The 25,974-nt window shown below is 43.9% G+C and overlaps 1 protein-coding gene across 1 annotated transcript in view; it reads right to left on the reverse strand.

Moving 5' to 3' along the window:
- Window positions 1-25,744, reverse strand: part of LOC130116378 (sodium-dependent phosphate transport protein 2A-like) — a 36,695-nt gene extending 10,951 nt beyond the window's left edge. Inside the window, exons 1-10 of the mRNA XM_056284294.1 lie at window positions 25,624-25,744; window positions 25,278-25,370; window positions 19,650-19,690; window positions 18,778-18,892; window positions 17,313-17,456; window positions 13,740-13,851; window positions 13,232-13,427; window positions 4,218-4,316; window positions 3,889-3,946; window positions 3,602-3,769 (exon numbers count right to left, since the gene is read on the reverse strand). Of these exons, the coding sequence (XP_056140269.1) occupies window positions 3,602-3,769; window positions 3,889-3,946; window positions 4,218-4,316; window positions 13,232-13,427; window positions 13,740-13,851; window positions 17,313-17,456; window positions 18,778-18,892; window positions 19,650-19,690; window positions 25,278-25,370; window positions 25,624-25,744 (1,147 nt within the window). The remainder of the gene's footprint in view (window positions 1-3,601; window positions 3,770-3,888; window positions 3,947-4,217; window positions 4,317-13,231; window positions 13,428-13,739; window positions 13,852-17,312; window positions 17,457-18,777; window positions 18,893-19,649; window positions 19,691-25,277; window positions 25,371-25,623) is intronic.
- Between the last annotated feature and the right edge of the window lie 230 nt (window positions 25,745-25,974).

Consider the following 25,974-nt stretch of genomic DNA (forward strand, 5'->3'; position numbering starts at 1 on the left):
TCGCGTCTCGGCCGCGGCAGTTCATGTGGTTGCCCCCGAATTCGCTACAACATTTTGATGTCATATACAACCTTGTTAATCCGTCATCGTTTGACGTGTTTTATTTGCGTATATTGTTTATGTAGTTTATTTTGATGAATATTGATTCGTTTTGTATTAAAACTACGCAGGAAGTAGAACGTTTGCGTTCTGTGTTGTATAGGGACATTGAGTTGTTGCAATTTCCTCCAACAAGAAACGTGAAGTAGGAGTTTTTATACTCCGCTTAAGAGTTTAAAAGTGATATTGCATTGCCCGTTTGAAGATTTTATGTTTGTTCAAGTGGACTCATTCCCTCTTGAGTTTGTGCAGCCAGCGAGGTATTTTTATTTATGTGTTTTATGTTTCGTCGCACATATTTATAGTTAGGTTTCTACAGTTTGTGTGCAACATGAAGAGGTGTTTATTCTGTGTATTGTCATGTATTTTAACATTTCGACGGTGGATTTGATGACTGTTATGTTGAATGAAGTACAATTAAGATGAGAGACTGTCGCCAGGCAGAACGACAGTGGAGAAAGACTAAACTTCCGGTTCCCCGTGAAATTTACAAGGATAGACTGAACAAGTACAGCAAAGAAATTAAACAGGCCAGACAGTGTTTTTTCCACTAAAATCTACTACTTTCGGCTGCTCACGTTAGGGGTCGCCACAGCGGATCATCCGTTTCAATTTCTTCCTGTCTTCTGCGTCGTCCACTGTCACACCAGCCACATGTCTTCCCTCACCACATCCATAAACCTCCTCTTTGGCCTTCCTCTTTTCCTCTTTCCTGGCAGCTCCAGGAAAGGGGGGGGGGAGTTTTTTCCTCTAAAATCATTAATGAAAATATTAACAATAGTAAAGTACTTTTCTCTACTATTGACCGATTTATTAATCCACCATCTCCAAACCCATCAGAGATGCTGTCCACTGAAAAATGTGAGCAATTCGCTACATTCTTCAATAACAAAATTTGCCATTAGACAGAACATTAGTGCTTCAAGATCCGGTAATGAACCCACCCTCCAGTTCTCCAGAAATATCACTGGTGTCATGTCTCACTTTGACACTCTAGACCTTAAAAGTCTAGACAATATTGTGAGGCAGCTCAGGTCATCCACCTGCTGCTTGGATCCTCTCCCTACCACATTTTTAAAAAAATGTTTTTAATTGCTTAGCACACGATGTTTTAGAAATTATTAACTACTTCAGGCAGGTATATTTCCTGCAGCACTTAAGATACTTAAGCCACCTTCGACACTGTTGATCATGATATTTTGCTAGAGAGATTAGAAAAATGGGTCAGCCTTTCTGGCCCGGTTCTCAACTGGTTTAGAACATACCTTAAAGACAGTCAGTTCTTTGTTTCTATTGGAGACTTTTCCTCGGACAAAGTGGGTATAATGTGTGAGGTACCCAAGGTTCGATTCTTGGACCACTACTATTCAATCTCTATATGCTCCCACTTGCACATGTTATACAGAAACACAAAATAAATTATTATAATTATGCAGATGATTCACAACTGTACATATCCCTATCTCCTGATGACCTAGATCCCATACATTCCCTAATTCAATGTATTGATGATATTAATCTATGGATATCAGATAACTTTTTTTAAGACAGCCTACAGCTAAATTCATAGTGTGTGTGTGTGTGTGTGTGTGTGTGTGTGTGTGTGTGTGTGTGTGTGTGTGTGTGTGTGTGTGTGTGTGTGTGTGTGTGTGTGTGTGTGTGTGTGTTTATATATTTTGCTATTTTTATATATTCTGCTCTGTTGCTACTTTTAATTAATCAGTGTTTAGGGCACTTTTATTTATTTTACTAACTCAGTTTTAAACTTGTCTGTACTTTTATAAAATTTGCCTGTACTTTTATTTTTTGTGTGTGTGTGTGTCTGGGGGGGGGTTTTGATGTTTTATTTTGTGAAGCACTTTGTGTTACATTTGTTTGTATGAAAAGTGCTATACAAACAAAATCTGATTGATTGAAATATTGACTGACTGATGAATACATCCATCAGTAACAGAAGAACCACGGTGTTGTAAATTTCCTGGAGGGAGTGATAGGAAATATTTCTGATTCTGATTCAACGTGGTATCATGTACAACATGTTTTGATGTCATATACAACATCATTAATGCCAGACGACGATGTCAGGTGGTAACGCATTGTTAAAAGTGGTGGTCATTAAACGTGGTATCATGTACAACATATTTTGATGTCATATACAATATCATTAATCCCAGATGATGAGGATGGGCGGTACTTGTGCACAGGTGGCAATGATTGCAGGCTGGGGATGGATGGATAGGAGGAGGCTCTTAAAGCTCAGAGCAGCTCATTAAAAAAAAAGACCGTGAACTTAGTGTAAAATTCAAACTAATGAACGTAAATTAGTTAATTTTAGTCTGCATAACGTTAGCTTCTTCATCTTTCTCCCCCTCCCACACACACACCAAAGAGCATAACGTCGGTCCGACATGAGCTCGACAACAGAGAACAGTTTCCACTGCTTAACCTTCAAATGTAACTAGGCTAAAAGGCGAAAGCTAATGTGTGATATTTTCGTTAAATACAGAGTGTTATTGTCAGTGTTGTGCATGAACATGTCAGACGGCCCTTTCACATGGAACTACATTCTCAACCGCAGAACGTCCATCAGATTCTGCTGATCTGTGGCGTAATAATGTGCGCTGTATAGGTGCAACTTAGGTGAAGGAATATGGACTTTCTGCGGTTGAGAGAATGTAGTTCCACATTAAAGGGCCCTCTGATGCTAAGATAAAGCGGTGAAAATTATCAAAACAGCGTACACTTGAACGTATTTCATTTTTTTAGGTGAGCCTTTTCTTAAGTGGTTAAAATGCATTTTGTCCGTGTCCCATTCCTCAACTTCTGTGCCGGCGACTCCTGCCGAACCTCCAAACTGGGAGCACACAGACTCCCATCTACTGCAGGTAATACACTGACTGTCGATAAGTACCTCATACAACCCCACTTAAAAAAAATAAATAAAAAAAAACTGAACTATCACTTTAAAGATAAGAAAAAGGGAAAATAATGACACTAATGTACATTTTTCCATTCAATTCAGTCAAAGCCTGCTGGGAACACTTTAACCAATTTTTGTGGAGTTATTTTAATATTATAATTATTCAGTTTGATAAAAGTTTACTTCCTGCTATCAATGCAGTTTAATTCATTCCATTTTCATGTTTTGGAATTTATTTATTTTTAATTAAAAAATAATTCCACTCAGATTGTTACCTAGTGCCTTGAACATCATGCACTTTTTTTTTCAAATGTGTTGTTTTGCACAAAATTCAATCAAACATATATTCATTTAAAGGCAGCCTTGTGTTGTGGTTTGTGTTGCTGTAAATTTTGGCACAACATTTTCTACATTTACTGCAACTGAATATCGGCCCCAAATATCGGTTATCGGCCCCCATAACTTACCAATAATCGGTATTGGCCCTGAAAAAAAACCATATTGGTCAACCCCTAGTGTGTGGGGCTTAGTGTTTTTAGATGCATGCCTGATAATGTATGCACAGTATTCAAACACTCATACCTGTATTGATCACTGTATTTATGGCGCCAGCCACCTGGCCCTTTAGCAGCGAGTTGAGCACTTTAACCAGCAGTATCAGACAGCTACATAACACCAGGAGGGAGCAAGCCAGCAGGGTCAGACCTATGGCCAAGTCTGAGAGAGAACTATCCACAAATAGATGGCTACCTGGCGCAAATAGACAGATGGAGGATTAGAAATACAAGAAACAAGATGGTTGCGGCTGGGGGAGCATGGAGGCCTGTTATTATTTTATCTATCTATTTATGCATGATAAAATGACTTACATTTTTTTAAGTTTCCTGAGATGGAGAGGTTGCTTGTGTTCCAAAATGCTGCATTAGTCTGTCAACAAGGACAAATATAGAACACGTTAAAAATGTGGCTCCAGAGAGAGACCTATGGAGCGAGGGAATGATGGAGCAAGAAGATGGATGGGTAAAAGCCCCACGCCTTCTTTCTCTGTCTAAAACACATACACTCTCTATCCATCTCTGTTTTATGCCCTTTTACACATGCATTCTGTCGCTCTGTCTCAAACACACGTACACTTCCTCTCTGTATTTCCTTGTTTTCAGGCTGTCAAACCCCTACACACATAAACAGTATATCACACCTGGTTCATGATGGTTGGCGTTCGACACCACTGTTTCACCAGGCTCCTGTTTCTCATGTTCTCTCCTGCAGCGATGGCTGTGATGATTGACTGGTCAAGCTAAAGGCACAATATCAGAAACTAGATGAGGTATACAAGCTTTTCACACACCACGAATTTGACTTGATGCATCTCTTACCAGGCCACTAAAACAGTAAGACAAAAAAAGAAAAGATTATAAAACTGTTTGTGTATTAGCATTGTATTCATTGGAAATGTTGACGTCTATGTATCTAAAAAGTAGTCCAGGTGTAAATCTGAATAAAGTCTGTGTATTCAAGAGTTGGTGTAGGACAAGGTCAGTTTCAGACAACATACAATACTCAATTTGAGAGATGTTTTTCTTTGCAAAGTACATGAGGGAATAGAAGTGTTGCTGTCGCATGAATGTTGACATAGGCAATGCACAAAACTAAGTTGTTGTTATGATGTTGTATGTATGTATAAATGCACAATGTCCAATGCTATTACTGTCAAGAAGATAGCTTGGTCATGAGCATGCGATTTTTTTTAACCCCCCCCCCTCATTTTTCTCCCCAGTTGTATCTGGCCAATTGACCTTTCGCAAAGTCCCGCCCCCTTAGTTATTGTTGCTATGCCCATCAAGCATTTCAGAACTATCCAGGAAGTAGCCGGAAAACACCAAAACATGAAGGAAGAAATCAGCACAGTGTGGGTAAAAGTAACAGTAATAATACGTTAGCTGTATTAGCTATCAATAATAGCTAGTAGCAAGCTTAGCTTGGAGCAGACAGGTATTTTTGTTGATTTTGGATGGATTACGCTGGCCATGGAGTCTGCTATACTGCCAAATCTATTGCCGACATTGCGCTTCATGCGTTCTGGGTTTCGGGAAGGGAAAGAAAATTACACCCCCTCCACACTTTTCAGATGTCTAGTATCCGATTTGCAGATCCCATAGGCACACCATTTCAGCATTTTGCTGTGTGTTTGAAAGCTTGACGGACCGTTGCTGAGGTAGGATTGGACAAGCACCGCTCTGGGGCGGTACTTTGCGAAAGGTCAATTTCCCCACTCTTCCGAGCCGTCCTGGGCCTTGCTTCCACCCCCTCTGCCGAGCCGGGGAGGGCTGCAGACTACCACATACCTCCTCCGATACATGTGGAGTCGCCAGCCCCTTCTTTTCACCTGACAGTGAAGAGTTTCGCCAGAGGGATGTAGTGAGTGGGAGGATCACGCTATTCCCCCCTTTTACCCCCCCCCCCGAACATGCGCCTCGAACGACCGCCCATGGGCGCTAGTGCAGCGACCAGCACACATACCCACATCCGGCTTCCCATCCGCAGACACGGCCAAATGTGTCTGTAGGAACACCCGACCAAGCTGGAGGTGACACGGGAATCGCCTACCTCCGGCTTGGTCGGGCGTAACAACACTAATCCGGTGATCCCTGTGTGGTAGGCAATGGAATAGACCGCTGTGCTACCCGGACGCCCCTGAGTACTCAAATGTTTGTTTTGGGTTTTTTTATTTCTAATTTTTCCCCTTTTCTCCCAATTTAGTGGCCAATCGATCCCTATTTTAGTTCAAACACCCACCCTCGTACTGCATGCGTTCGCCAACTGCGTCTCTCCGGCCGGCAGTCTCGAAGGAGACGCCTCCCCACTTCCATGACAAGGCACATCCAGGCCGAACCACTGCTTTTTCCGACACACACAGAGACGCATTCATGTGACGAACACAAGCCGACTCAGCCCCCTTCCCGAAGACATTGTCAATTATTGCTGCTTCATCGAGTCCGGCCATAGTCGGATCTGACGAGACCAAGGCGCGAACCCTCCCCAGTGGGCAGCTGCATCAACACAAAGCCGATGCTTAGACCACTACACCACCGCGGACCGAGTACTCAAATTTTGAGCTCTTTTGAATACGCTATATTTATTGGCTAGAGTTTAAAAGGAAAAATGATGGCATATAGTGTTTTCTGCCTGGGGCATAGCAGTCAAATAGAGAAAAAAAAAACAAAGTTGTTGCTCACAAGCAGATATGACTGGACAAGTTTGTGAAATATTTCTTAACAGTTGCTGCAACATTAATAGCCAAAACAAAGGTTCAACTATTTTTTTCAGTGTTTTTTTTTTTTTTTACAAAGACCTTAGTGGTCGAAACTTTGCTGAATAAAATATGGTCAAGTCAAATCACTTCGTTCATTCATTCATTCATTTGTTCATTCATCATCAGCCACTTCTCCGGGGTCGGGTCGCGGTGGCAGCAAGCTAAGTAGGGCACTCCAGACGTCCCTGTCCCCTGCAACGCCCTCCAGCTCCTCCTGGGGGATCCCAAGGCGTCCCAAGACCAGATTGGACATGTAGTCCCTCCAGCAAGATCTGGGTCTACCCCGGGGTCTCCTCCTAGTTGACTGTGCCCGGTAAACTTCCAAAGGAAGGCGCCCAGGAGGCATCCTAATCAGATGCCCGAACCACCTCAACTGGCTCTTTTCGATGCGAAGGAGCAGCGGCTCTACTCCATGCTCCCTCCAGATTTCCGAGCTCCTCACCCTGTCTCTAAGGCTGAGCACAGACACCCTACAGAGGAACCTCATTTCAGCCGCTTGTATCCACGATCTCACCCTTTCGGTCACTACCCAAAGTTCATGACCATAGATGAGGGTTGGAACGAAGATTGACTGGTAAACTGAGAGCTTTGCCTTCCAGCTCAGCTCCTTCTTCACCATAACGGTCCGGTACAACGTCCGCATTACTGCTGATGCTGCACCAATCTGCCTGTCAATCTTCCGCTCCATCCTACCCTCACTCGTGAACAAGACCCTGAGATACTTGAACTCCTTCACTTGAGGCAAGAACTCATCCCCAACCCGGAGGGAGCAATCCACCATTTTCCGGTAGAGAACCATGGCCTCAGACTTGGAGGGGCTGACTCATCCCAGCCATTTCACATTCAGCTGCAAACTGCTCCAGTGCGTGCAGGAGGTCGCGTTCTGATGAAGCCAACAAAACCACATCATCTGTGAAGAGCAGAGATGCAATTCGGAGGTTCCCAAAACAGACACACTCCTCACCATGGCTGCGCCTTGAGATCCTGACCATGAATATCACAAACAGAATCGGAGACAAGGGACAACCTTGGCGGAGTCCAACACCCACTGAAAACGTGTTTGACTGTGCCAAGAATGCGGAAACACCTCTCACTTTGGTTATACAAGGACCGGATGACTTGTAGTAAAATGTATTTATTAAGTACATTTAAGAAAACCACCCACGCTGACCAAAGTGCTGTACAGACCAGAGCAGGTAGCTAAAACAAAAATACAAGAAATACCGACATAGACAACAAGGCACACAGCTCATAGGCATGAATAAATGACACATGGACACGGGCACAAGCCAGAAACCAACCATATCAGGGGGATTCAAACGCTAGTGAATAAAAGTAAGTTTTGAGCCGGGACTTAAAAGAGTTGATGGAGGGGGCAGATCTGATAGGGAGGGGAATGCTGTTCCACAGTCAGGGGGCTGCAACCGCAAAGACATAATCACCCCTGAGTTTAAGTTTAGATCGTGGGACATCCAGGAGTCCCAAGTCAGCCAACATGAGTGACCTGGACGTGGAATAGAGATTTAAAAGGTCTGTAATATAAGAGAGGGGCAGCCCATTTGGGGCTTTATAAACAAACAGGAGAACCTTAAATTAAATTCTGTTTGGCTAGACCCGAATATTCGACTATCCAGATATCCATTCGGTGGGTAGATAGTCCGTTTTCAATTTTGGGATTCAGATATTTGTTTTGTTTTTGTTTGTTTGTTTGTTGGCTAAATGTAGACTATTAATGAAGGCGAACTGCAAAAAAATACATTTTGTCAGCACATTCTTGTATTATATTTATACTTTTTAATTGCACTATTAAAATGTGGAACGATATACCATCTCAGCTTGGACTTCCCTCTCACTCACAGCAGGGAATGTCATGCTTCAGTCCACCTTGGCCGTTAAAAGGAGGACAAAATGCCGAAGACCTCAGCTGTGCTGCTGTTATTATCATTGTGCTACCTTGTTCTATATATTTTTTTTTGTTTTTGTTTTGTTTTTTGGCTAAATGTAGACCATTAATGAAGGCGAACTGCAAAAATACATTTTGTCAGCACATTCCTGTATTATATTTATACTTTTTAATTGCAGTTAAAATGTGGAAGTATATACCATCTCAACTTGGACATCCCTCTCACTCACAGCAGTGGCAGGGAATGTCATGCTTCAGTCCACCTTGGCCGTTAAAGGGAGGACAAAAGCAGCTGTGCTGCTGTTATCATAATTGTGCTACCACGTTCTATATATCACTGTTTGTTCATTTATTTTTCATTCTTTACTGTGTCGGTAATTGTTAAAAATAATAATAATTGTATTGATTTTTGGTATCTTTGTCACAAAAAAGTCGAAGTATACTGTTACAGCTATCTCGTTAAAATTATTGATAACAGAAATATGCATATTTTTTATCTTTATTTGACTGTTGTTCGGTTCAGGTTGTAAAACTTTTTAGACTCAGCCAAAAAGCTGACTGAATTTGGAACAGAAGTTGGTCCCCAGGCACTGCTCCTAGTGCATAGGAACGGTTAAATGCAGAGGACAAATTTCATTTCAGTGTATGCAAGTACTGAGAAATGACAATAAAAAGCTGTAAATAAATATAAATCTTATAAATCTCAAATCTTAAATTTGTTGGAGCTAGAATGCTGTTTCTGCACTTCTGTTTCACAGCGCTTTGTCAGCCGTTGTCTCGGATTGAGAGTCTTCTTATAATGAGCATTTATGTAGGTCTACTATGAAAAGAAAAATTGTCACAAGCTGTTGTGTCACAAAAAGTGCATAGATAGGACCTTGTTCAACCAAATCACTCGGGATTACAAACATGTATAAAATACACCAAACCTTTTGGAATTTTTAAAAAAAATATTAAATAGCAATACAAACAACAATACTTTAGAATAACAGAATATCTAATGCATTTAATTAAACTGAAAGTCACATGTTGCAGGACTATACCGTCCGTCTCAGCCAAGAATGGAGAAATGTCTGCTGAGCCCTTCTGAAGTCATATTCACACTTCCGCTGCCACCAGAGAAGCTCCAGATATTTTCTGTTGATTACTACCGAACTTCCGGAGCCCAAAAAAATTGTATTCAGGACAGCCCTACAATTCCAAACAGTACAGGCAGTGAGCAGAGCAAGTCCAGTATAGGGGTAATATGGCCTCTCTTCTGGGTACCTGTCAGGAGCCTGGTTGCGGCATTCTGGACCAGTTGCAGGTGGGACAGGGATGACTGAATAATCCAAATATACATGGAGTTGCAGTAGTCCAAGCGGGAGGATATCAAGGTGTGGATGACTTTCTCGAGATCTTTAAAAGAGACAAACGGCTTGATTTTGGCAATAGTTCGAAGCTGGAAAAAAAACTGGCTTTCACTACTGCATTAACTTGCTTGTCAAACCTGAAGGCAGAATCAAATATCACACCGAGGTTTTTGACATGATGTTTGACAAGGGTGGATAGGATGTCAAGACTGTTGGTAAACACTTTAACGGGGGGGGGGGATAGGTCAATGTCAGATTTGCCTTCATTCAGCTTTAGGAAGTTTTGTGCCATCTAGCACTTTATGGCATCAAGACAGTTCAAGAGGCTGACTAGACTGGACTGATCGTTTGGTTTCAGGAGGCGATGAAGCTGAGTGTCATCAGCATAACAGTGAAAGGAAATGTCGTACTTTTGAGTCATTTGGCTGAGGGGAAGAATGTATAAAGAGAAAACAATGGGACCTAGGATAGAACCTTGCGGGACCCCGCAGGAGAGACAAGCTGGGAAAGAGGAAACATTGCCTATGGTAATGGAGAAGCTTCTATTTTTGAGGTAGGATGTGAACCATTTCAGGACAGAGCCAACAACACCGACCCCGTACTGGAGACGGTCTATTAAAATGTCATGATCCACAGTATATTATAATGCCACACTGAGGTCAAGAAGAATTAAAATGGCACAGTCACCGGAGTCAGTAGAGAAGAGCAGGTCATTGTACACTTTCAGCAAGGCAGACTCTATGCTACTATAAGCCTTAAAACCTGCCTGAAATCTTTCCAAGATGTTGTTTTGGTTTAGTTCGGTCAGCAAATGAGTGAGAATAACATTTTGAAGAACCTTTGACAGGAAGCTATAGGAGCTACACTACCGTTCAAAAGTTTGGGATCACCCAAACAATTTTGTGTTTTCCATGAAAAGTCACACTTATTCACCACCATATGTTGTGAAATGAATAGAAAATAGAGTCAAGACATTGACAAGGTTAGAAATAATGATTTGTATTTGAAATAAGATTTTTTTTACATCAAACTTTGCTTTCGTCAAAGAATCCTCCATTTGCAGCAATTACAGCATTGCAGACCTTTGGCATTCTAGCTGTTAATTTGTTGAGGTAATCTGGAGAAATTGCACCCCACGCTTCCAGAAGCAGCTCCCACAAGTTGGATTGGTTGGATGGGCACTTCTTGCGTACCATACGGTCAAGCTGCTCCCACAACAGCTCAATGGGGTTCAGATCTGGTGACTGCGCTGGCCACTCCATTACCGATAGAATACCAGCTGCCTGCTTCTGCTCCAAATAGTTCTTGCACAATTTGGAGGTGTGTTTAGGGTCATTGTCCTGTTGTAGGATGAAATTGGCTCCAATCAAGCGCTGTCCACTGGGTATGGCATGGCGTTGCAAAATGGAGTGATAGCCTTCCTTATTCAGAATCCCTTTTACCCTGTACAAATCTCCCACCTTACCAGCACCAAAGCAACCCCAGACCATCACATTACCACCACCATGCTTAACAGATGGCGTCAGTCATTCTTCCAGCATCTTTTCATTTGTTCTGCGTCTCACAAACGTTCTTCTTTGTGATCCAAACACCTCAAACTTGGATTCATCCGTCCACAACACTTTTTTCCAGTCTTCCTCTGTCCAATGTCTGTGTTCTTTTGCCCATCTTAATCTTTTTCTTTTATTGGTCAGTCTCAGATATGGCTTTTTCTTTGCCACTCTGCCCTGAAGCCCAGAATCCCGCAGCCGCCTCTTCACTGTAGATGTTGACACTGGAGTTTTGCGGGTACTATTTAATGAAGATGCCAGTTGGGGACCTGTGAGGCGTCTGTTTCTCAAACTAGAGACTCTAATGTACTTATCTTCTTGCTCAGTTGTGCAACGCGGCCTCCCACTTCTTTTTCTACTCTGGTTAGAGCCTGTTTGTGCTGTCCTCTGAAGGGAGTAGTACACACCGGTGTAGGAAATCTTCAATTTCTTAGCAATTTCTCGCATGGAATAGCCTTCATTTCTAAGAACAAGAATAGACTGTCGAGTTTCAGATGAAAGTTCTCTTTTTCTGGCCATTTTGAGCGTTTAATTGACCCCACAAATGTGATGCTCCAGAAACTCAATCTGCTCAAAGGAAGGTCAGTTTTGTAGCTTCTGTACCGAGCTAAACTGTTTTCAGATGTGTGAACATGATTGCACAAGGGTTTTCTAATCATCAATTAGCCTTCTGAGCCAATGAGCAAACACATTGTACCATTAGAACACTGGAGTGATAGTTGCTTGAAATGGGCCTCTATACACCTATGTAGATATTGCACCAAAAACCAGACATTTTCAGCTAGAATAGTCATTTACCACATTAGCAATGTATAGAGTGTATTTCTTTAAAGTTAAGACTAGTTTAAAGTTATCTTCATTGAAAAGTACAGTGCTTTTCCTTCAAAAATATGGACATTTCAATGTGATCCCAAACTTTTGAACGGTAGTGTATATCTCTAGTGTGTGGATAGCTTTATCAACCACTATGCATTCCTTTATCCAGCACCTCCCCTGCTGAGATTTGGATTTGCACTCAACTATTTTTGTGTTATAAGGGCCCAGACACAGCAAATCGTCATCAGAGAACTAGCGGCGAGAAAGGCCGACTGTTGCGTCGCCTCACGTCACCTGCGTCTGAGCCAAAAATTATCACGTGAACACACCGCAAAGACTACAGCCAACGGCCAACTTGCATGTACGTTCTGCGCCTGCGTGAGAGGAAATAACTCTCCATACCAGCAGGGGCGGTAGTCTGTATTCGTCATTCAAAATTTGAAACCGGAATACCCAGGATATTTACCGTGCGATAGCGAACAATAACACAAACAATTACGAACAGTTTCTAAAAAGCTCAGTGGCCAAAAAGAAAATATTACTTGATATAACAAGTTTATTTTCGATCTCACGCCAGAGCTCTGTTTTCACCACTAGGTTGGCATAACGTTTTTCTGTAATGTCGCACAGAGCTGGTCTCTCCTGAATCATGCTGATTAGCTGGTCTTCAGTTTCTTCATTCCAGTTTGCCATGTCATTGTGAAAATATTAGCTTCTTGAAATGTTCAGGTGAGATGAAGATGAAAGATGAGAAGAGTGTGGCCTCTTGACTTCGTCGTGTGCTTGCTTTTGTAACTTCCATTTCTCTTCTCATGCAGTGATTCGTTAAGCTGAACAGCCAATCAGAGTGATCTCTCTCATTGATGGGCTCCGCCGCGAATTGGCCGAAAAGCTGCCAACAGGGGTCCGACTAGAGCCAGCGGTGCAGGACACACCGCAAAAACTAGAGCCACAGACGCTCACCAATGGCCCGACATTGGCCATCGGCCTGGTGTGTCACGGCCTTAAGGGTTGCTGGCTTTACCATACTGCTGAACTTGGTTCAGTTCAGATGGATCACTTGGAGTGCTGAAACACTGCCGTCAGTAAGCCAAACAAACAAAAAACAAAACATAATTTTATCAATAATAGCGGAAGTACTTGTCACTGTAATACAGCCATTACTCGTAGTCATTGCAGTAGTTATTTAAATTTGCACAGTTACCGGTCTTAAAGAAGAAATGGAGATGGCTGTCAGTGTTGAGTGAAACATACAGGGCAGTATACAGTATTTGGTACCTGTATGATCATTTCGGTGAGTGGCTGTGTGATGACTTTAAGAAGCTCTGGGGCCTCTTCCCCTGTTTTAAGCTGGAGGGCTTCAACAGCAGCCTGAGACAGACGCCTCAGCAGACCACTTATGACCTCCAGGGGGAGGAGCACCAACACCGACAGCCAATTAAAACAGTCGTGGACCGTCGCCCCAGCAAACGCCCTGCAATAAGCATTTTTCACAGTGCTTTCCAAGTACATATACACTTACTCTCTTCCTTGCACTTGAACATAAACATACAACAACACTTACATACATGCACTCATACTTACTATTAATCATACAAGAGAATGTGTGGCTACACAAAATTAAATGATCAAACACAAGCTAGAAAGCAACAGTCCAAACATATAAGGTACAATATTCACCACATATTTTCTTTTGTTATCTTTCTCTCACTCACTCTCTCTCTCTCTCTCTCTGTCTCTGTCTCTCTCTGTCTGTCTCCCCCCCCCCCCCCACACACACACACACCGCTCAAACTCATCTCTTTCTCCAGCTTGTATGAGAGCGACGATGGTATTGGTGACCGATGTTCCAATGTTGGAGCCCATGATGATAGGAACTGCTGACCGCACATCGAGCACTACAAAAGCATATGAGAGATGGATAGGCAGATGCATGGATAGACAGATGGAAAGATAGAGATACTTTTTCAATTTTCTGATTTAGTGAAAAGTCTGCCACTGCTCTGCTTTGCATTTCATTTATTTCTTCATTGTTTTGACTACTTTTTTCTGTAGCACTGCCCATCAATGCACTACGTTCCTGCATAACGCCAGAGCTTTTACACCAGTCCCCACTTCGCAGCACAGCCCCCCACAGTCTCACATACCCGCAAGTCTGCAGTCGACAGAATATGTTTTCATCTACCACGATGCCCACCATGAGGGGCGCCCATCCCTATGAGGGGCTGTTCCGCGTCCTGGAGAGAGGAAACAAGCACTTTGTCGTGGAAGTCGGCAACAAGCCAGAGCGCATTTCAGTAGATTGCCTCAAACCGGCACACCTGGACTTGGTCCAACCTGTTGGACTTGCCCAGCCCACTGTGGGGGCTGGGCAGTCATGCCCTGAGTCAGGTGGAAAAGAACTACTGCGTCGCCTGACGCAAGCTGCTGGCAGTGGTCCTGGCAGTATGGCACTTTCAGCCATATTTGCATGGCAGCCACTTCCTCATCTGCACCGACCACGCCTCACTTACCTGGCTCCTGAACTTTATGCATCCTGAAGGCCAGGTGGCCCAGTGACTGGGGGCCCTTCAAGGGTATGACTTTGAAATCCAGCATCAGGCAGGGCGGCAACATGGCAATGCCAATGTGCTCTCCTGGCACCCCTGTAGAGCATTGGAGTCCCGCTACTGCCAGTGGCAAGAGGAACGGGACCAGATGACACCAATGATGGCAGTCGTCCAGACCACCAGCAGTGAGGCGAGGTGGTTCCCATTGACCATGCAGCAACTGAGTAGCAGCAGGAGGCAGATGTGATCCTGATGCTGGTGAGGGGCTGGCTGGACACGGGGTGGTACCCCAAATGGACAGAGGCATCAGTGTTGGGGCCCGAAGTAAAGGCCTATCAACTCTCAATGTGGCAACTTCGAGCTCCACGACGGGTTGGTGCATCGGAGGTGGCAAGCTCCTGGACAAGGGAATGACCTCCTGCAGCTATTGGTGCCCCATGTGCTCCGTCCCCTGATTCTCCAGATGTTCCATGGCTCAGTGGGGGTGGGGCACTACGGGAACGCCAAGGTCCTCCGCTGCCTCAGGGGTCGGTCTACTGGCCTGGCTGTTGATGAGACATGGCGCTATACATGCATTGCTGCAACTCCTGCACCACCCAGAAGGGACCAACCAAGCGCTCCCACACCCCACTGCAGCAGTATTTGGTGGGGGCCCCAATGGAGCAAGTAGGGGTGGACATCCTTGGGTCTTTCCTTGTCACCGACTCTGGCAACCACTGCGTCCTCATGGCTATGGACTGCTTCACTAATTGGCCAGAGGCGTATGCGGTGCCGGATCGGGGCACCACCACGACAGCGGAAATGCTGGTGGAGGAGATGTTCACCCGCTTTGAAGTTCCCGTCGAGCTCCACAGTGACCAGGGGCAGAACTTCAAGTCCTAGGTCTTCAGTGAGGTCTGCCGGCAACTGGGGGTGAACAAGGTGAGGAGGACACCACTCCATCCTCAAAGTGACAGGCTGGTGGAGCGGTTCAACGGCACGCTGGCTACCCAGCTTGCCAGCCAACACCAGCGGGACTGGGACTGCCACCTACCCTTGGTCCTGTGGTCCTACTGGACTGCTGTCCAGGAGTCCAGCCAGTGGACGCCTGCTGCCTTCATGTTTGGGTGGGAGCTCCAGAAACCAGTGGACTTGGTGTTCGGGGCCCTGCCCGAGCCTGAGCTTGCTGGGGGAAAAGATATGGACTACTTCCGAAGACTGAGGGATCACCTGCAGGTGGTCAACGACTACTCCCGCCAGGCCCAGGTCAACTCTGGAGCACGGCAGAAGAGGACCTATGACACACGGTGCCTTTGGCAGGCCTTCATGCCAGGGGACAAGGTATGGGTGTATTGCTCCATTTGCAAGAAGGTGATTTCCCCCAAGCTTCACAACCACTGACAGGGGCCCGGCGAGGTCATGGGCCAACTGTCTGAGTAGGTGTACCAGATGCACATGCCGGGCTGGGGGTGCACCCAGACAGACTGTCCCCATACCGCCCCCTTGCTCTGCCTATAGTTGGGGAGGGGGGGTGACAGCAGCACTCAATGCACCGATCAGTGTGACTCTCCTGCAGTTGTGCTTCCTGTGAGCCCCAGGCAGCCTGTTCGCCAGCAACAGCACCCTGGGCATTTGAGGGACTATGTGTTGGCTGATGGGGTCATCGAGGACGAATGACCCCTCAGATGGGGGCTATGTAGCAACCAGAGGAGGCGGTCACTCTGACTGTTGACAGTTCTGCACTGAGGGAACACAAGGGCTCATGGGACTGTTAATGTTCGAGTTGGAATTGTTGTGATTTGTGTTGTATTTTGTGTGTTCAGGTGTTCTGTTCATGTTGGGATGTGTTGTTTGTTTGGGGGTTTGGCTTGGACTGGGTAGAGGACTATTTACTGACTGACTGACCTTAGGACCGAGACTTAGACTGATGTTGCCAGTTGTGACCTTGGGGGGGAAATCACTGCGATGTTGATTCTGTCAAATGTTAAGAGTTGTCAAAATAAAAGCCACTCCTGTTGGTCATGTGGTGTATGGGATGAGAAAGCTCGTCTCTGTCATCCATTCTTCCACGCAAGCTTGCTACAGTATATACTGAGACCTTAATAAGCCCAAGCATAGGTGGTGTGCATGTAAACCTCTTTTCTAGTCTGGATCTCAGTCCAGACCGGACTCGTGTGGGTCCCCCTGCTCCGGCGGTATTATACGGTGTCGGTTGTCGTGGGCTCCGAGGGCTGACGGAGCAGCGGCAGCATCGGAGCCCATGACAATTGACCCAGTGTCCTGGATCTTGTCCTTTGTGTACCTCTATCCATACGCATGATTAATGATGCTGTTGCATCTGTTAGCTGTGTCTGCGTGAATATGCGGCCGCTGTGCCAGGCTATGCGATGCTGTTAATGTTCATCTGGGTGCCTGTAACATTACCTCGATGATGAATAAGGCTTGTATGATTAAATTGTGGTGCATTCAGGCAAGTGTAGTTGTAATTGCCTATTTTGGTTAACATGTGCATTTTAGAACCAGGTAAGTATGATTGGTTTTGGACAAGCTAGGCTCACCTGATTTTCTCTGCGCCCACCCACACTGTGATTTGCTACAGCACTTAACACCACAGTTTTTTTTAATGTTTTTTTTATTTGTTTCATATGTGTTATATGACTATTTCTTTGTCCTTGCAATGGCAATTTACTTAAAGGTGCTATGTGCAAATAATTTTTCTAGTCTTTTGTTTTTGGTCTCATATCGTATACTGCCATTTTTCGTTGTACCTATAGATGCTTTGGCAATTTTGCTCATGAACTAGCTATGTTGGAGGTAGAATTTTAACTCACACCCAGAGGAGACGAGGCTAACTACGATAGAGGTGGAAGTGGAGGAGCTCTGGACCAACACTGTCACCAGTATACCCACAACCAGCCCTGCCACTGGGTTGGACAGGATAGCATTGTCCTGGATGATATCGCCTGCTACCCTGCCTGGTTGAGAGACAAAGGGTAACGGGGGGGGGGGGTAGAGAAAGAGGTGAAACAAGACACAAAACATAGTAGGCCAAAGAAAGAGATTTGAAAGCATGGGAGACCCAAACAAACAGAAAAATAAAGATGGAAAGCAAAAGATGACAAGAGCGACAGAGAAAGACAGAGGAGGAGATATGGAGAAAAGAAACAAAAGACAAGTGTTTGTAAAGTGATACAAGTAATCCATCTTTAAGGAAGAAAAAAAAACAACCAAAATACTTACAGATTATTTACATCAGTGTTTCCCAACCCAGTCCTCGAGGAACCCCTATCCTGCAGATTTTCATTGTAACCCTGCATAGGTAGCCCTGCTTGTACTTACTCAACCAATCATCTCACAGCACTTAATTATGCAAGGTGTGCAACAACTGACATGATTCATTGCTGATTGGTTGAATAACTACAAACAGGTACCTATTCAGGGTTGCAAAGAAAATCTGCAGGATAGGGGTCCTTGAGGACTGGGTTGGGAAACACTGATTTACATATCTACAATAGTCCAGATAGCTTATACCGCTTTTACCAAATGTTCCTTTAAACCTCAACAGGTATGCCACAAACACCATCATCATCACATGCAAATATCATATTAGTGATAATAACGGTGAAACAGGCATGAAGACAATTTGTCTGCCATATAGTAAACATATATGATATTTGCTCACTTTTAATCTTTGACCATGTATGACCTATAATACGTTTAATTTTAGTTTACATTGCTTGGATAGATGCTTAAAGATCATGTTTAGCAGATCGAAGGTTGTGATATGAAGTGTCTTCTCCGTGTGAACCAATAAATGCCTATTGTTAACTGTTAGCTGATAGCAGAGGATTGTGTGGGAAGCTCACTCGAGTGTAACAAGGTCTGAAGGAATGGTCCTGGAGAAGTACGAGCTCGACGATATGGACGAGGGGAGACCTGACCTGTGAAATCTTTGAGCAAGTTCTGTTACCCATTAGGACAGTCCAGCAATGAAGATGAGCTACTTCTTCCAACCATTAAGGGGAAATTCACCATAGTGACCATGACAATAAGCATGTTTGGGCTGCAAGGTGTAAAGGGAATGGGGCTATGAGATCAGGCCACGCACTTAAGTATCTATGCTTTGTAGGTCTGTTCATGAACATAAAAAAAATGTGTGACAATACTGTAAGAGATTTTTGTCTCACTCATTTATTGTCAGAGAGTAGAATTAAATAATTGCCATGACACAGGGTATGAAGAAGGAAAAGAACAATGAGGAGGAAAGGTATTGAGGTGACGATGAAGATTACTCACCTCCAACCAGTTGGAAGGCAGAGCTGAGAACGTCCAGAGAGCAGACAAAGAGATATAGGAGGAGAAGGAGCACCAGGACCTTGGCAAGGCCGGTGATGACAGATTTTACTTTTCCACCATTCAAATGAAACGTCATGATAAAAAAAAAATCTATTGGCTGAAAGAAAAAGGAAAGAATAAAAATCAGAACCTGTACTTAAGAGTTCTGGTGATAGAAGTTGGCAATGTCAGGGGTAGCAGTAGTCATAATGGTAGTTGTGCTAGAGGTCGTATATCAGTAATGGTGGTAAAAGTTGTAATAATAAATTGATGGATGTTAACATTCAATTAGAATTATAAACCCTTAGTGAAAACTAAGATAATGTCAAGACTTAAAGGTAATATAAATCAATACTTTCAAGTCAATGCTTTAAATTAAGTCTCAGTGTAGTGCTATAACCAAAATTTGGATCAGGACACGAAAGGGAAATTAAACCAACACAAATAATATCCCCATCCCATCCATCATTTACAGTTTTTATTCCATAATCTTGCCATACCTTGTGTTTTTGGTTAAAAAAAAAATCCACCTCTGCAAGGGGATGGCAGGTCACCCTGTAGTTTAGACTGTATGCTGACCTGTCTGTCCTGTGGCAGGGAAGCAGTAAATAAATGGAAGAAAAAGAAAACGAAAAAATAAGTGAAAAAGATTGAAAGTAAAACAGGTCAAAAGAACAGAACAACTCCCACATACGTCAGTGAAATAAGTCTGAGACAAAAAGAGAGAGGACAGACAGAGAAGATATCCAGAGAAAAGGGAGTTGTCACAATATGGTGAAGATTAATCTCATTAGTGTGGCATGGATGACAGGTGTTATGGTAGAGACGCAACATTTTGTCTCTACCTCTCTCTCTCGCTCTCTCTTTTTACTTACTATTCACTCATTTACTCAGGATCTACTGAATGGGTGAAAGGTTCACCTGCCCTCTCTCCTTTCATCTTCCTGTCTTGAGTAGTACTGACTGACAAGTTTAATACCCAGGTCTTAGGTAATAATTGATATTGCACTCTTTACTCATGGGCGGTGACTTGTGATTTACATTTTGAATTCATTAAATTGAAAATGATTCACAATGATCCAAATTTTGAATTGCTATGACACCAATGCTAGAGAGTATAGGAGGCAACATTTGCTTGCTTTAACATTGATTTTATCTTTCACAAACGTGGTCATACAATCTGATTTTGCATGATCATAATTTCATCTGATTTTGAGACAAGATGTATTCCCTGGTGAGAGGATGAGGGTTGGAGTTGGGATCATACTTTACTTACTGACTTTAATTTTATTTTAATATTGAAATTAAAAGTCTTTGCTGGAACCAGTAAAGTCTGTCCTGTCTTGTTTTGACACTACATTCCTACCAGATCCACCCAGATGAATGTGGGTGAGAAACATGCTTGACGCTTTTGGACGTGTCACAGTGAAAGAGGTGTTATAACTATTTGTAATCGAAAGGCTATACATATGAAACAGTCCTACAAAACAGGAAACCCTCTTTCTCCTTTCAGATACTGAGATGTTGTCAGACAGTGTACATATGTATTCTGTATGCATCTGTGTTTATATGTGTTTGTGTTCTTTGCCTTTGGCCACACGATACTGCATCTCATTACTGACTTATTATGGGAACGGAAATCTTTCTCGCTGGTCTGAGGAGCGTGCCTAGAACAATTTGAATGGGGGGCAAGCTGAGTCACAGAGTGAGAGAAGGGGGCCGGTGATCAGCGTGTACAGACAGACAGACAGACAGACAGAGAGAGAGAGAGAGAGAGAGAGAGAGAGAGAGAGAGAGAGAGAGAGAGAGAGAGAGAGAGAGAGAGAGAGAGAGAGAGAGAGAGAGAGAGAGAGAGAGAGAGAGAGAGAGAGAGAGAGAGAGAGAGAGAGAGAGAGAGAGAGAGAGAGAGAGAGAGAGAGAGAGAGAGAGAGAGAGAGAGAGAGAGAGAGAGAGAGAGGAGAGAGAGAGAGAGAGAGAGAGATAGCTAGTCAGACAGGCCTCCCCTGGCATGGTCTATAGCTCCCTCTGGGTCACAGTCAGTACAATAAAGTCCCAAGTGATTAGAAATTGTCAGCTGCCAGTTACATGAACATTGATGTTATGAATACTGAAGTTGCCATGGAGAGTTATTCTGTATATTTGTCAATTATGCTTTAAACACATGATTCTAGTGTGACCGTGATGTTTGGCCTGGAAATACTGCTGTTTAAGTTTGATGAATTTCTGGAAACGAATATTTTTTTCTGCAAACTATTTTGTAGTTTCAGTTTCAAAATCTTAAAAAATCAATTTAAAAAAACCTGTAAGCCTCTTAGCTGCCTGGCCAATAATTTATGAGGCTTATCCCCCAACTCAGAATGTTTCTTTTTAATCTTAAACAGTTGGTCACATACCTGACCAGATAGGATGGTATTATATTATATATGGACATATCCATATGTGTGTGTGTGTGTGTGTGTGTGTGTGTGTGTGTGTGTGTGTGTGTGTGTGTGTGTGTGTGTGTGTGTGTGTGGCACAGTGGTGCAGGGGTTAGTGCAGTCGCCTCACAGCAAGAGGGTCCTGGGTTCTAGCCAACCTTGGGGGTCGTCCTCTGTATGGAGTTTGCATGTTGTCCTGGTGTCGGCATGGGTTTCCTCCAGATGCTCCGGTTTCCTCCCACAGTCCAAAGACATGTAGGTCAGGTGAATCAGCCATACTAAATTGCCCCTAGGTGTAAATGTGTGTGTGTATCGGCCTGGACACCCTGGACAGGCGGCCTGTCCAGGGTGTCTCCCCGCCTGTTGCCCAATGCCTGCTGGGATAGGCTCCAGCATCCCCGTGACCCTGAGAGCAGGATAAGCAGTTTGTTTAATGGTTAGATGGAATTTCAAAATTCCAGTAGCTTTTTGTATAGTCATCCTGAGCATTGTGGAAAAAAAGATGATGTACCATAACATGCAAAGATCTGTGTGGTTTAACAGTCTTTTAATTTTTAACTTTTTTTTCAATGGACCTATATAATGTGTGTGTATATACGTATATATATATATATATATATATATATATATATATATATATATATATATATATACACATCTGTAAAATTACTGCGAAGCAGAGACCATAGAGCAGACAGGAATGGATGAGTACTTATGTGAATAAAGATGTACTGGTCAAACAGGAAAAATGCTTCTTTTTTCCAAATTGGTCCAACCTTAAAAAAATCAGAAGCTAAAAACAAAAACAGAAATGAAGTCTATCAAGAAAGTAACCCAGCCACTGAGGATGCACAAGCCAGTGCATTCTTAGTGCCAGTCCCAAGCCTGGATAAATGGGGAAGGTTGCATCAGGAAGGGCATCTGGTATAAATCCTTTGCCAAATCAAATATGCAGATCATATAGCAGCTTTTCATACTGGATCAGTTGAGCCCTGGCTTACCAAAAACTCCCACCAGCAGGGTGCCGGTTGAAACTATACTATTGTTGGGCAAGGGAGAAGGAGCTAAGGCATGTCCAGAGGCAGCGAGAGAGGCGGAAGAGTAGGAGTGTGGAGGTGAGAGTCGGAACTTTGAATGTGGCACTATGGTAAAGGGACAGAGCTGGCTGATGTGATGGAGAGAATCAATGTGTGTGCAAGAGACCAGGTGAAAGGGGAATAAGGACAGGAGCATCAGAGGTGGGTTCAAACTCTTCTACCGTGGTGTGGATGGGAGAAGAAATGGGGTTGGTGTAATTCTGAAGGAAGAGTATGTCAAGAGTGTGTTGGAGGTGAACAGAGCGTTGGATAGAGTGATGAGTATGATTTTGATTTTGAGATACTTTATTGATCCCTGTGGGGAAATTACGCTCTGCATTAAACCCATCCTAGCTGTGTAGCTAGAAGCAATGGGTAGCTGCTGTGCAGCACTCGGGGACCCACTCCAGTTCATCTTGCCATGCCTCGGTCAGGGGCACAGACAGGAGTATAAACTCTAAGATGCAAGTCTTTTTTTTTTGATGGTGGGGAAAACTGGAGCACCTGGAGAAAACTCACCACAGACATGGGGAGAACATGCAAACTCCACACAGAGGATGACCTGGGATGACCCCCAAGGTGGACAACCCCAGGGTTCGAACCCAGGACTTTCTTGGTGTGAGGTGACAGCTCTAACCACTGCGTCACCGTGCTGCCCAATGAAGCTGGAAACCAAAGGTGTGATAATGAATTTTGTCAGCGCATATGCCCTGCAAGTTGGGTGTGAGATGGAAGAGAAAGAAGAATTCTGGAGTGAGTTGGATGAAGTGGTGAAGAGTGTACCCAAGGAGGAGAGAGTGGTGATTGGAGTGGACTTCAATGGGCATGTTGTTAAAGGAAGTGGAGATGTTGAGGAGTTTATGGGTGGGTATGGTGTCAAGGAGAGGAATGTGGAAGGAGAGCTGGTGGTTGATTTTGCAAGAAAGGATGGAAATGACTGGTGAATACATATTTCAAGAAGAGGGAGGAACACAGGGTGGAAGAAGACGTATCTTATGCAGGAGGTGCAATCTGAAAGAGTCTGGAGACTGCAAGTTGGTGACAGGGGAGAAAGTAGCTATGCAGCGTCAGATGGTGGTCTGAAGGATGTCACTGGAGATCAAGAAGAGGAAGAGAGTGAAGGCAGAGTCAAGGATAAAATGGTGGAAGTTGAAGAAGGAAGACTTTTGTGTGGATTTCAGGAGGCAGTTAAGCCAGGCGCGGGGTGGTTGGGAAGAGTTGCTGGATGGCTGGGCAACTACTGCAGAAATGGGGAGATATATGTAGCTAGGAAGGTACATGGTGTGTCATTTGAACAGAGGAAAGAAGACAAGGAGACTTGATGATGGAATGAGGAAGTACAGGAAAGTATACGGAGGACGAGGTTGGCGAAGAGAAAGTGGTCTAGTCAGAGAGATGAAGAAAGTAGACAGGAGCAGCGATGGCTTGTATACATGGGCTAACAGGGCTAAGCCCTCCCTATCCTATCCTCCCTATCTTTTACAATAAAGATGAGAAAAATATTGTTAGAAAACCTTAAAATAGATTTTAAATGATTGTGGAACCTAAGAGCAGCAACAACACTAAATAATCACAAGAAAATCACAAAATACATAAAAATGGGCTAATTTTTTACAGCCTGTCATAGTATTACAGTTAATACGGCAATGTGCACGACAGTGACGGAAACTGTGAGATGTGGCTGTACATGAAAGGGGTTTTACGACAGTAGACTATGCGTGAAGGTCATGTTGCATACACGTGAGCTGACCTGTTAGCTGAATAAAGTAGACACTTAACCTGCTCCGTTTGACTGGACATTCCGTGATTTATTACATGGTGTCAGAAGTGAGGCATATATTCACAAAGATAGTGAATTAATTATGGCGACGTTTAGCCCACCAGAAAACTTTTGCTTTGATAAAGTGAATGAATGGACTGACTGGAAAAGACGCTTCGAGAGATTCAGAATGGCGACCAAGCTCCACAAGGAAGATGATGAAGTACAAGTTAGTTCTCTAATATATGTGATGGGGAGTGAAGAAGAGAATATTTTCAAGTCTTTCACTTTTGCTGAAGCAGCACAAGAGAATGATTACAATATAGTCATGGATAAATACAATGAGTACTTTTTTCCCTAAACGGAATATAATCCACAAGTGAGCCATTTTCCACCAGCGGGGGCAACAGCCAGGTGAGAAAGCAGAGACATTTATCAGAGGCCTTTATGAGCTATCAGAGTACTGCGAGTTCGGGATAAACAGGGATGAGAATATTTGTGACCGGATCGTGGTAGGGATTCTAGATAAAGAGCAGTCGCGTAAGTTGCAACTCATGAATGATCTCACGCTAGCACAAACAATACAGTCAGTGCGTCAGTCAGAGATCGTTAGCATTCAAATTAGCAAGCAAGAGGAAGCTACAAGCGCTGCAGCAGAGGTGCACACACAGGGCGCGTGGAAGAAAAACCCGAAATGGCAACGTAACGCTAAACAGAAAGGAGGCAAAGACTCCAGAAACGTGGAGCGTGGAGGAAAGTGCGGCAGATGTGGAAAAATGCCACACAAAAACCAGGAAAGATGCCCAGCGTTCAAATCAGCATGCAACAAGTGCAACAAAAATGGACATTGGGAGAGAATATGTAAGAGCAAATCGGTGAGTGAAGTTACAAAGACGGATGAGTAGAATGCATATTTTTTGGGATCAGTGAATGCAAACATGAGTGATGAAAAATGGACAGTGCAGCTTCTCATTGGTGCAACACCAGTGGACTTTAACATTGATACTGGAGCAGACACTAGTGTTATGTGTGAAGAGACTTTCAATATGCTAATTCCAGGGGAGAATTAAAGCAGACCAGCATTTCACTATGCAGTCCAGGGGGTCAATTGAATTATCAAGGGCAATTTCAAGCATGCACCATGTACAAGAGCAAGTCATACTCATTCCCAGTGTATGTTATCAGAGGGTTAGAGTGTCAATAACTTACTCAGCTGTTCCAATGCAGCAGAGATGGGCCTTGTGAAGCGAGTCGAGGAGGTCCATAATGCATTTGGAGAGCATGGCACTCTCAAGACAGAGCCTGTAAAGATACAGTTAAAGGACAATGCCACACCATATGCAGTGCACACAGCGCGCAGGGTCCCAATACCGCTAATGCACAAGATTAGAGAGGAGCTGCACCGGATGGAGGAGAACGGCATTATAAAGGAGGTAACAGAGCCGACAAATTGGTGTGCCCCTATGGTGCCCGTCCTGAAAAGGTCTGGAAAAGTGCGAACATGTGGATCTAAAGAAACTGAATGAACAGGTCAAGAGAGAGAGATTCATCTTACCTACACCAGAGGAGACCATAGCCAAGCTGAGCAGAGCAATGGTGTTCTCCAGCCTCGATGCAGCCTCGGGATTTTTCCAGATTTCTTTGCACAGCAACAGTGCCAGGCTGATGACGTTCATCACTCCATTCGCCAGGTATTGTTTCTGACACTTACCGTTTGGAATAACGAGCGCAACAGAGATATTTCAAAGAAAAATGACAGAGACACTGCATGGCCTACAGGGGGTAGCTGTGTACATTGACGACATAGTCATGTATGGAAGGGATATGGAAGAACACGACCTTCGGCTTCAGAAAGTCCTGGAGAGAGTCGAGTCCGCTGGACTTAAGCTCAACAAGGAAAAGTGTG

Source organism: Lampris incognitus, chromosome 8 (genome assembly GCF_029633865.1).
Source record: "Lampris incognitus isolate fLamInc1 chromosome 8, fLamInc1.hap2, whole genome shotgun sequence".
In the NCBI taxonomy this organism is placed as follows: domain Eukaryota; kingdom Metazoa; phylum Chordata; class Actinopteri; order Lampriformes; family Lampridae; genus Lampris; species Lampris incognitus.